At 51.1% G+C, this 11,344-nt stretch overlaps 2 protein-coding genes across 3 annotated transcripts; one reads left to right on the forward strand and one right to left on the reverse strand.

Moving 5' to 3' along the window:
• Positions 1–365: 365 nt before the first annotated feature.
• TIMM17B (translocase of inner mitochondrial membrane 17B) lies at positions 366–5,326 on the reverse strand. Its single transcript, XM_010350207.3, has 6 exons — positions 5,228–5,326; positions 4,272–4,371; positions 2,006–2,069; positions 1,053–1,181; positions 850–960; positions 366–760 (listed from the first exon to the last, which is right to left on the reverse strand). The coding sequence occupies exons 1-6, from the start codon at positions 5,251–5,253 to the stop codon at positions 672–674; spliced, it is 519 nt and encodes a 172-aa protein (XP_010348509.1). The 5' UTR covers positions 5,254–5,326; the 3' UTR covers positions 366–671.
• On the forward strand, positions 5,316–11,315 carry PQBP1 (polyglutamine binding protein 1). 2 transcript variants are annotated; one of them, XM_010350205.3, is made up of 7 exons: positions 5,316–5,568; positions 5,871–5,955; positions 9,672–9,783; positions 10,104–10,216; positions 10,410–10,694; positions 10,904–10,967; positions 11,100–11,315. In XM_010350205.3, the coding sequence occupies exons 2-7, from the start codon at positions 5,889–5,891 to the stop codon at positions 11,254–11,256; spliced, it is 798 nt and encodes a 265-aa protein (XP_010348507.1). In that variant the 5' UTR covers positions 5,316–5,568; positions 5,871–5,888; the 3' UTR covers positions 11,257–11,315. The 2 variants fall into 2 exon arrangements, with proteins under 2 accessions (XP_010348507.1, XP_010348508.1); XM_010350206.3 differs by having other exon boundaries at positions 10,907–10,967.
• The last annotated feature ends 29 nt before the right edge of the window (positions 11,316–11,344 follow it).

The raw sequence follows: 11,344 nt of genomic DNA on the forward strand, positions 1-11,344 counted from the left end.
CACTTCCCAGCCTCGGGGATGGGGGCTTGTGGAGCAGGGGTCAGAGGTACTGGGGTGTGTGTGTGGGGACGGGGTCAGGGATGCAACATCCAGAACCACCCCCACCCCCAGCGATACTGGTGTTCACTCCCTTCTTTCCCAGGCTTGTTCCTCTGACAGGTCAGACCCATCACCTGGCCCCAGACAACCTCATCATGTCCCTAATTCACATCTTCAATCTCCCTTCCTGCTCATTCATCCCATAGACATTTACTAGAGCCCACTTGCTGTGGGTCTCCAAGTCTGGGGCTTCTGAGTCCCTTAAGCAAGCTCTGCTCCTTGTCCTATGGAGGGGCCCCATAGGCAGCTCCAGGAGTCCACACATAGGCATTTCAAAACGGGCTTTATTATTATTTTTTCAAAACGGGCTTTAAATACTTATCAGGGTGCCACACAAAGGAGCTGGGGTGAGAACGTGGTACATGTGAGTGTGAGGCTGGGGTGCCCTGAGAGAGAAAAAGGGGACCCATCTGTCAGGGCAGCTGGCGTGCCCCACCCCCACCCTGGGACTAGGGAGCAGAGTAGAAGCCCTCTCTGGAGGGTCCCAGGGCTAACTGGGAGCCAGCCCTCCCTTCGAGGTAGATCATCGGGGAGGGAACTGAGAAGCAGCTCCCACGGTGGCAGTGGCTTCCTCAGTGGTACTGCTGATAGCTGGGATAGCCTGGGGCTGGAGTGCCATCCTTAGGGGGCAGCTGGCTGGGGTCCTCCAGGAATGGGGGTGCTGGAGAGGGAAGAATCCGGTAAGGATGAGTGGAAGAGGCCAGGTGGCGCATTTCCCGCTCCCCTCACCACCATCTACCAGGTACTCACCATTTCGGAACTGCTGGGCGGTGTAGCGAGTGAGGAGGATGCCAACACCCTCAATGAGGGCCAACAGGATGCCCCCCATCATCGCTGAGCCCATCATAGCCAATGGACCACCTGGAGGAGTTAGGGGCAGAGAAACAGAGGTGAGGGCAGGCAGAACAGCAGAGAAGAGGCTGGGGTCAGGGCCAGGGCCAGGGGGCACTCACTGCGGGCAGCCAGCACAGCCCCGGTCAATGCTCCACTAGTGATAGAGTTCCAGGGATCCTCCTTGCCCCGAAGCCGCACCAGGCCACAGTCTATGGTGGAGAACAGGCCCCCCCACACTGCAAAGCTACCTGTAGTAGGACCAAGGCCTAATTAGTTCCTGAATTAGTTCCTGGGAAATCCCAAGAATTTACATTTCAGGGGGCTTCCAAGGCCTAAATGTTTTGGCCAAGAACAGGGAAAAAAAAATCCAGACACAAAGGCAGATAGCAAATCCCCAGAGAGTATTTCCTATCTGTCCCCATCCTGTGGTAGCTCCCACTTCAAGTTGTCTATAATCACCATCAACATTCCCTTCACCTTTATGGGGAGCTGACAAATGTTTACAAGCAGATTTATCTTCATACAGCCTTTAACAGAGTAACTTTGAGCTTCATAATCACCACACAGAGTTGGAATTCTGATTTGGGTTTCAGTGAGAAGAAAATAAGTTGGAAAAGCCAGTTAATATGATAGTTAAAATGTTTACTGAGGGCTTACTGTATGCCAGGACCTGTTCGAGGTACTGTTATTTGACTTCTGCAATTTTAAATTAGTTAATGTTATTAAAGTGTTTAGCATAGCAACAAGCACTTAGTAGTATGTAAATTACATAAACTACAAAACTACTGATAAGGTGGTTACTATTATCACCACCCCCATGGGACAGGTGAGGTTCAGAGGGGTTAAGCCACTAGCCCAAGGTCACATGGCAGGGAAGAGTCAGGACCTAAATTTAAACTCCAGAACCCACTTTCTTCCCCTCCATATTCAATTGTTGGAAAACATCACACCCCTGGAAAGTCTCCGGCAGGGGCTAGAATCTGAACCCCCAACTTGCAGCCTCGACCTGAAGGATCAATCATTCCCATCTTTGCCAAGACATCTCCTATATCTATGTCCCCAAGCCCCTCACCTCCAATCTGGGGGGCTCGGATCCTCACAGAGTTGGCACTGCCTCTCAACCGGTGCCGAATTCCCTGGGGAAAGGAAGAAAGGGAGTCAGGGCAGGGCTGAAGCCACTGGCAGATGGGTTTCCAGCTTTTAAGAGAGGGAAGAAGATGGGAGATCTGTTAGAGGTATCAGCAGTAGGGATGTGGAGAAGTGGCCAAGAACTAGGGGTGTGGAGGGTGCCCCAAAATGGATGTTCTCAGAGCTGAGTTGACAAGTGCTAATTCATTCATATATTTGTTCATTCATTCAGTAAATGATTAACAAGTACTGGCCAGGCACAGTGGCTCATGCCTGTAATCCCAACACTTTGGGAGGCTGAGGCAGGCGGATCACGAGGTCAGGAGATGGAGACCATCCTGGCCAACATGGTGAAACCCTATCTCTAAAACAACAACAATAACAACAACAACAAAAAGTAAACAAGTACCCACTATATGTGCCAGGCACCATGCCATATACAGGGATACAGCCATGAACAAGGTAGATCTGCTCCCTGCCCTCTAAGAGCTCACATTAACAGTGGGAGACACAGATCCTGAGCAAGGGTAAGTAAACAAGGCAGCTTCAGACAGCAATCTGCACTTTAGCAGAAACACCATGAAGAAATATGATTGGGGCTGAGGGGTCAGGAAAGGCCTCTTGAAGGAGGGGGAATTCGCGCTGAGACCCTGATGATGATAAACCTGGCCAAAGATCCAGGGAGGAGAGTTCCAGGAATCTAGGGGAGGGATGGGGCTAAATATGTAAATTGCAGAGACCTTGGCAAATAGATGGCATTAAAGCCACAGCATTTGTGATCTTCTGGGAAGGGAGGTGGTCAGAGAAAAATAATTATGTTAAAAGAATTCTCTCAACTTTAAGGCTGTCTTCCCTCTGGCAATTAAATTCCTGTCATTTTCCTCTATCCAGGTTTCTAAGCCAGAATCTGCCTCCAGGCAAAATGTGTCTGGTCCTGGTGCAGTGGTTCATGCCCCTAATCCCAACACTGTGGGAGGCTGAGGTGGGTGGATCACTTAAGCTCAGGAGTTAGAGAGCATCCTAAGCAACATGTTGAAACCCCATCTCTACCAAAAAAAAAAAAAAAAAAAAATTAGCTGGGTGTGGTGGCACAGTCCAGTGATCCCAGCTACTTGGGAGGCTGACGTGGGAGGATCACTTGAGCCTGGGAGGTGGAGGTTGTAGTGACCGTGATCACACCACTGCACTCCAGCCTGGGCGACAGGGCAAGATGCTGTCTGGAAAAAACAAAACAAAAAACAAAAAAACCCCAAAAGGTTGGGTGCAGTGGCTTACACCTATAATCCCAGCACTTTGGGAGGCCCACCAGGCAGGCAGATCACGAGGTCAGGAGTTTGAGACCAGCCTGATCAACATGGTAAAACCCTGTCTCTACTAAAAACACAAAAAGTAGGCGGGCGTGGTAGCAGGCGCCTGTAATCCCAGCTACTCAGGAGGCTGAGGCAGGAGAATTGCTTGAACCCAGGAGGCAGAGGCTGTAGTGAGCCAAGACTGTGCCACTGCACTCCAGCCCAGGCAACAGAACAAGACTTCATCTCAAAAAAAAAAAACAAAACAAAAAAACAACTTGGCTGGGTGCAGTGGCTCACACTTGTAATCCCAGCACTTGGGGAGGCTGAGGCAGGTGAATCACCTGAGATCTGGAGTTCAAAACCAGCCTGGACAACATAGTAAAACCCTGTCTCTACTAAACATACAAAAATTCGCCAGGTGTGGTGGCACATGCCTGTAGTCCCAGCTACTCGGGAGGCTGAAACAGGAGAATCACTTGAACCTGGGAGGCGGAGGTTGCAGTGAGCCAAGATCGTGCCTCTGCACTCTAGCCTAGGTGACACAGTGAGACTCCGTCTCCTTTCTTTTCTTTTTTTGCTCACCTTTAACTGTCTTGATTGAGTTATAGCGAGACTCTCTAAAAAAAAAAATCTGTTTAGCTTTGTACACACATTTAAGATTTGGTAATGACTCTTTGAACAACACAGCATTTCCACAGAGGAGCTTCAGTTGGATGGGGTGGAGGGTGGAGGACAGAGGTCATGTTTGCAATCCCTACAAAATCCCAGATACAGGAGTCAGGCTTGGCACACAGTAGGTGAGTGGGCACCAGAATGAAAAAGTACACGTGACTGACAGCTCCAAGCAGTTTTCAGAGCAACATCCCTTGTGGGTAAGACAGCTGACCCCACACCAACGCAGGGAAGGCCTGGACTCACAACAGGGGCATTGCGGAAACCCTTGATGGCCTGGAAGACTCCACCACCGATGACACCCATAGTGAAGGCTCCTCCGCAATCATCCACAATTCGCCATGGGCTGCAAGCAGGAAGGGAAGGACGGGGTTAATGTGAGCCCTCCCCTAGGCCCTGTCACACGGATTCTTTTCTAACTGGGAGAAACCAAGTCACCAGAATGGGAAGTGCCTAAGTAGGAACAAACACTTCAGATAAGGAGCTAGTCCTGTCAGTTTCCCCTGCATTAAAGCGAGAAATAGGGCAAACGGGGAGAAATATTAGTCTTCGTCCTGCCTACCAACCAAGGAATCAGCCAACTGCTTTACTGTGCTCAAAGATTAAATGAATTGGCACATGCAAGGAGCTGACGTTTCAATAAGTGAAATAGGCCTGTTAACTAACCAAGACAGATCGTCAGCAAAGCAGGACCGTCTCACACCCCTTCTCCGACGGTGAGACCGTCCAATCAAGCCCCGCCCCTTTTCAATCCAGTACAATTGGAAAAAACCAAGGGCGAACGCGGGGAGGATCCACCGCCCCCTCTGGCCTTCAATAGGCTCATCCGTGCCCCGTCCCCACTGACAAAGGCGACCTGGAAAAACACCCGCGGCAACTCTGGGGATTTCCGTTCAACCCCGTACTACCCCCAGCCGGGATGGATTCAACCAACGTGTTTTTTCGTTAACAAACAGGTACTAGATTACGAAGTCAGGAAAACGTGACGTGGTTCGGCCTCCGCCGCACCTTCTGAGGGGAGACAGTTGTGGCCCCTCATAACAGAACCCGAGTGACAGGAACCAAGTTGGGGGACTGGGAGATACGTTAAGAGTACCCCGAGTCTGGTACATGGTTCTGTGCGGCCGACGCCTCCCCCGCCCGACCCCCACGGCTGGCCTTGGCGTCGCAGCAAGTCCCGATGCCAGTGCCCATCGCCGTACCAAGGCTCCCGAGCGTACTCCTCCATGGCGCTGGCGTCCGGCCGCGCAGTCAGGCCACGCCCCCAGTGTTGACGCACACCGGCGTCCGAGCTTTCCGCCTATTACCGGGCAGCGATTGGGTTGCTACGCAACACGTCACACCAAGGACACACTCTTATTGGCCAATCGAGTGCGCCATTTGCTCACTCCCTCCTTAGCGTAGTCCAGTTACCTTCAAGCTCGGGGAGAGAAGACTTCATTCTGTGCCTTGGGAAGAGAGTCGTGTGGTCCCAGGTATCGTAGCGGCGACACGAGAGAGACGGCCGGTGTGACAGCCTTCCACTACCTGCACGACTATATTGGTAACGTTGGGGTGGGTGCATTCTTTTGGAGCTGGAGGAAGTGCTGCCCTCTGCTCCCCCATCCCAGCGCTTTGGTTTCTCCCACCCGGCGGTCTTGGGGGACGCTGGATGAGCCCATTTCTGGGGTGCGGGGTAGCCGCGCTTCTTAGGCGGTGGGCGGAGCCTGTTCTGTCCACCCAACTACTATTTCAATTGAATAGATGGGAGTCAGATGTGTACATGTTGAGGGGAGGCGCTCGTTTACGGGATCCAGATATGAATCCTTATCTGAGCTGCTTATCAGTTTGTCCTTCTGTTCTTAGGTCTGTCTGCTACCAGCTATGCCGCTGCCCGTTGCGCTGCAGACCCGCTTGGCCAAGAGAGGCATCCTCAAACATCTGGAGCCTGGTGAGACAGCTAAAAGCAGATGGTCCTACACGTTCCAGCCTCCACGGACACTTTTGTTGTTACCTAGCGTGGGCCAACTGTGCACCAAGCAATGGCGTGGCAGGCATTTTTCGTTGTTAACGATGTGGATTCCTCACATCCATCCCTACCATATGTCAAGTGGAGGAGGTTGGGGGAATAGTCTTTTTTTTTTTTTTTTTTTTTTTGAGACGGAGTCTCCCTCTGTGCCCAGGCTGGAGTGCAGTGGCATGATCTCTGCTCACTGCAACCTCTGTCTTCCAGGTTCAAGCGATTCTCCTGTCTTAGCCTCCAGAGCAGCTGGGAGTATAGGCACGCCCCACCACACCTGGTGATTTTTTTTTTGAGACGGAGTCTGGCTCTGTCGCCCAGGTTGGAGTGCAGTGGCACGATCTAGGCTCACTGCAACCTCTGCCTCCCAGGTTTAAGTGATTCTCCTACCTCAGCTTCCCGAGTAGCTGGCATTATAGGCGTGTGCCATTACACCCAGCTGATTTTGTTTTTTGGAGACGGAGTCTCGCTCTGTGCCCAGGCTGGAATACAGTGGCACCATCTTGGCTCACTGCAACCTCCCCTTCCGGGTTCAAGCAGGATTCTCCTGCCTTAGCCTCTCGAGTAGCTGGGACTACAGGCACACCACCATACCAGGCGATTTTTTTTTTTTTTTTTTTTTTTTTTTTTTTTTTTTTTTAGACAGAGTCTCGTTCTGTCGCCCAGGCTGAAGTGCAGTGGCACGATCTAGGCTCACTGCAACCTCTGCCTCCCATGTTCATGATTATCCTGCCTCAGCTTCCCGAGTAGCTCGCATTATAGGCATGTGGCACCACACCTGGCTGATTTTTTTTTTTTTTTTTGCAGACGGAGTCTTGCTCTGTCACAGAGGCTGGAATGCAGTGGTGCTATCTTGGCTTACTGCAACCTCTACCTCCGCAGTTCAAGCAATTCTCCTGTCTCAGCCTCCCTAGTAGCTGGGACTACAGGCGTACGCTGCCATGCCCGGCTAATTTTTTGTATTTCTGGTAGAGACGGGGTTTTAGTGTGTTGCCCAGGCTGGTCTCAAACTCCTGAGCTCAAGTAATCCACCTGCCTCAGCCTCCCAAAGTGCTAGGATTACAGGCATGAGGCATGGCGCCCAGCCACACCCGGCTGATTTTTGTATTTACAGTAGAGACAGGATTTCACCATGTTGGCCAACCTGGTCTCAAACTCTTGACCTCAGGTGATCCACCCCCTATCGGCCTCCCAGAGTGCTGGGATTACAGGCGTGAGCCACCACGTCCCACGGATGTTTCATTCTTAACAATACTGGGCCGGGCGCGGTGGCTCAAGCCTGTAATCCCAGCACTTTGGGAGGCCGAGGCGGGTGGATCACGAGGTCGAGAGATCGAGACCATCCTGGTCAACATGGTGAAACCCCGTCTCTACTAAAAATACAAAAAAATTAGCTGGGCATGGTGGCTCGTGCCTGTAATCCCAGCTACTCAGGAGGCAGAGGCAGGAGAATTGCCTGAACCCAGGAGGCGGAGGTTGCGGTGAGCCGAGATCGTGCCATTGCACTCCAGCCTGGGTAACAAGAGCGAAACTCTGTCTCAAAAAAAAAAAACAAAACAATACTGACTGGATGGGCGTGGTGGCTCACTTGAGTTTAGGGTTTCAAGACAGCCTGAGCAACAAGGCGAAACCCCATCTCTACAAAAAATGCACAAATTAGCTGTGTGTTGTGGTGTGTGCCTGTAGTCCCAGCTATTTGGGAGGCTGAGGTGAGAGGATTGCTTGAGCCTGGGATGATGTCGAGGCTGCAGTGAGTCGAGATTGTGCCACTGCACTCCAGCCTTGGTGACACATGGAGACCCTGTCTCAAAAAAATCCAAAAAAACATAAAACAATACTGAGCACCTAATGCCTGTGTTGGGCCTATAGTATGCCAGGTTAAATCCATGGATTACTCTGGGAGTGATGACACAGTATCTAATAGGAAGGATTGCTAAACTTCTACTGCTGTCTCCTGTGTGCCAAGTACAGTTTCAGTGAGGATCTGTCATTTAGGCTTATTGTGCTCTGGCTGCAAATCACACCGTATTGTCAGTAATACTAAAAACTGGCATCTATTTGAGGCTATGGTGTGGCACTGAAAACTACATCTTATCCTTATTGATAACTGACATCTATTACAAGCCTACTGTATGCAAGGCATAGACCTCCTTGTGGTTAATAAAATTGACAATGATCATTGATTTTCTTTTCCTTTTTTTTTTTTTGAGATAGAATGTCGCTCTGTCGCCCAGGCTGGAGTGCAGTGGGCCAATCTCGGCTCACTGCTACCTCTGCCTCCTGGGTTGAAGCAATTCTCCTGCCTCAGCCTCCTGAGTAGCTGGGACTATAGGTGCACACCACTGTGCCTGGCTAGTTTTTTTATTTTTTAGTAGAGACAGGGTTTCACCATGTTGGCCAGGCTGGATTGATTTTCTTTTAAGCCTACTGAGTGACCTGTCCCTATGGTATATGTATCTTGCTTATTTATTTATTTGAGACATGGTCTCATTCTTTTGCCCAGGCTGGAGTACAGTGGCACGATAATAGCTCACTGCAAGCTCAAACTCCGGGGCTCAAATGATCCTCCTGCCTTAGCCTCCTGAGTAGTTGGGATTACATACATGTACCATTGTGCCCAGGTAATTCTTTTGTAGAGACAGGGGTCTTGCTATGTTGACCAGGCTGGTCTCATGTTGAACTGGCCTCAAGCAATCCTCCACCTTAGTCCAAAGCTCTGGGATCACAGGCGTGAGCCACCACACCCAGCCTCTTATTAACAGTAGTGGTGATTATATAGCTGACATCTGTTTTAGTTCGGCTGTGTGACAGGCACTGTGCTGTTGCTGGTATATGCATTTCGTTATTTATTATATCCACAGCTGAAATCTGTTATAGGCCTACTGAGGGCCAGGCACTGAGCTAAGGGACACATCTTTTTATTCTGTGATATTGACTGACATCTGTTACAGGCTTTCTGTGTGTCAGGCCTCAGGAACTGAATGGATTCAGAGTAATGTTTGGATAAATCCATTGCCATCCAAACTCCTGATACCCAATATACGGGACTTACCCTGTAATCATGAAGCTTGCATGCTAAACAGATTGAACATATTGTCAGATTAATCCTTTACTGTTCAAACCCATTTTATCTAAATAGATTTGGATAACACAGTTTCACATATCTGAACTCAGGAACTGAACAGAGAAGGGTAAATTTTGGCCGGGCGCGGTGGCTCACGCCTGTAATCCTAGCACTTTGGGAGGCCGAGGTGGATCACCTGAGGTCAGGAGTTCAAGACCAGCCTGGCCATCATGGTGAAACCCCATCTTAAAAAAAAAAAAGAAAAGAAAAAAAGAAAAGGGTAAATTTTTTGATGAATCTCTATCAGCTCTGAAACCAGATAGCTTTGGCCAACAATAGAACTCATCATCTGAACCCAGAAACAGAACAGAGTTAGGTAAACTTTTTTTTGTAACCCTCCTAATACAGAGAGTTGGATTTGGAATGTGAGGGATACTTCATATCCTTCCTGGCATGCACACACACGTGTCTTTTACATGTGGCTTGTGTGAATGTGTGTGTGTGTGTGTGTGTGTGTGTCTAGGCTCTGTAGGATGAGGACTCCCCTGGTCCCTAACTGCTCTCCTCCTCCTTGATCTGCCAGAACCAGAGGAAGAGATCATTGCTGAGGACTATGACGATGATCCTGTGGACTACGAGGCCACCAGGTTGGAGGGCCTACCTCCAAGCTGGTATAAAGTGTTCGACCCTTCCTGGTGAGCCTGGATGAGGGGGAGCTGACTTCTGACATGACCCTTCCTGTGCTGACCTTGATTGTGAAGTACAGGGGGACACAAGGGAGGGGCCCTGGGGTGGAGGGTATTGGGTATCTGCAGGAACCAAGTTGCTACATGCTTGGGCCTGGCTCCTAGGGGATTGGAAGACAGTCTTTTCTCTTTAAGAGATGAGATTCTGGGGATCCTCCCTGTGGGGTCCTGACATGGGGCAAGTATAGTCAGAGACTGGGGAGACAAGAGTTGAGGATGTAAGGCGAGGACTTCTGTGCTGACGCTCCTCTCCTCCTGCGGCCCCACAGTGGGCTCCCTTACTACTGGAATGCGGACACAGACCTCGTATCCTGGCTCTCCCCACATGACCCCAACTCTGTGGTCACTAAATCTGCCAAGAAGCTCAGAAACAGTAATGCAGGTGAGTTGGCAGGTACAAGGGGGCCTTGAGTGATCTTAGCAGTTTTCACTGAGAGGCCAAGTAGAATGATAGTGGATCAGAGGGGCAGGTGAGACCAGGTGGGCCCAGCCTCAGGCAAGGGAGGTTGTTGAAGGCAGAGGCTGCTGGGTCCTGGGGTAGGAAGAGAAGGTCACTTCAAGACTCATGTCCTCAGATGCTGAAGAGAAGTTGGACCGGAGCCATGACAAGTCGGACAGGGGCCATGACAAGTCAGACCGCGGCCATGAGAAACCAGACAGGAGCCATGACAAGTCAGACCGGGGCCACGACAAATCTGACAGGGATCGAGAGCGTGGCTACGACAAGGTAGAAAGAGAGAGAGAGCGAGACAGGGAACGGGATCGGGACCGCGGGTATGACAAGGCAGACCGGGAAGAGGGCAAAGAACGGCGCCACCATCGCCGGGAGGAGCTGGCTCCCTACCCCAAGAGCAAGAAGGGTAAGCTGGGCAGAATGGGGCTGGTGAAACCAGCAAGGCACAGGGCACACTGAGGAAGCCTTCTCTCAGAAAGATGCCTGGACCTGGGCCCTGGAGGAGGGTGCTGTGGTCCATGGCAGCCAGGGGCTCCATTTCTTCTTGGGGGTGGGGCTCAGTGATCAGGGGCTCCTGGTACCTCTATTGAAGATCCTGCCCTGCCACTTCCACAGCAGTAAGCCGAAAGGATGAAGAGTTAGACCCCATGGACCCTAGCTCATACTCAGATGCCCCCCGGTAAGTGACAGCCCCTCATGACTCAGTATGTGGACACCATCCTCCTGCCTCCTTCCTCCATTCCTCATTGGGACCAGGTGGGCTGTGTCCGCCACATCTCCCATCCACATCCCCTGACTCTTTCATCGGCAGGGGCACGTGGTCAACGGGACTCCCCAAGCGGAATGAGGCCAAGACCGGTGCTGACACAACAGCAGCTGGGCCCCTCTTCCAGCAGCGGCCGTATCCATCCCCAGGGGCTGTGCTCCGAGCCAATGCGGAGGCCTCCCGAACCAAGCAGCAGGATTGAAGCTTCAGCCTTCCCAGCCCTGGGTTAAAATAAAAGTTTTCCGGTGATGCTGTCCACCATGCCTGAGTGGTTCCTTCGAGGCTGCCCA

Source organism: Saimiri boliviensis, chromosome X (genome assembly GCF_048565385.1).
Source record: "Saimiri boliviensis isolate mSaiBol1 chromosome X, mSaiBol1.pri, whole genome shotgun sequence".
In the NCBI taxonomy this organism is placed as follows: domain Eukaryota; kingdom Metazoa; phylum Chordata; class Mammalia; order Primates; family Cebidae; genus Saimiri; species Saimiri boliviensis.

Excerpts from the sequence above, each read along its gene's own strand:
- TIMM17B (XM_010350207.3), bottom strand. The coding sequence starts at position 5,253 with ATGGAGGAGTACGCTCGGGAGCCTTG. Across the intron at positions 2,070-4,271 it reads GTTTCCGCAATGCCCCTGTT|GGAATTCGGCACCGGTTGAG; the intron begins GTGAGTCCAGGC and ends TCCTTTCCCCAG. Across the intron at positions 961-1,052 it reads GGCTGTGCTGGCTGCCCGCA|GTGGTCCATTGGCTATGATG; the intron begins GTGAGTGCCCCC and ends TAACTCCTCCAG.
- PQBP1 (XM_010350205.3), top strand. The coding sequence starts at position 5,889 with ATGCCGCTGCCCGTTGCGCTGCAGACCCGCTTGGCCAAGAGAGGCATC. Across the intron at positions 10,217-10,409 it reads GCTCAGAAACAGTAATGCAG|ATGCTGAAGAGAAGTTGGAC; the intron begins GTGAGTTGGCAG and ends TCATGTCCTCAG. Across the intron at positions 10,968-11,099 it reads TCATACTCAGATGCCCCCCG|GGGCACGTGGTCAACGGGAC; the intron begins GTAAGTGACAGC and ends TTTCATCGGCAG.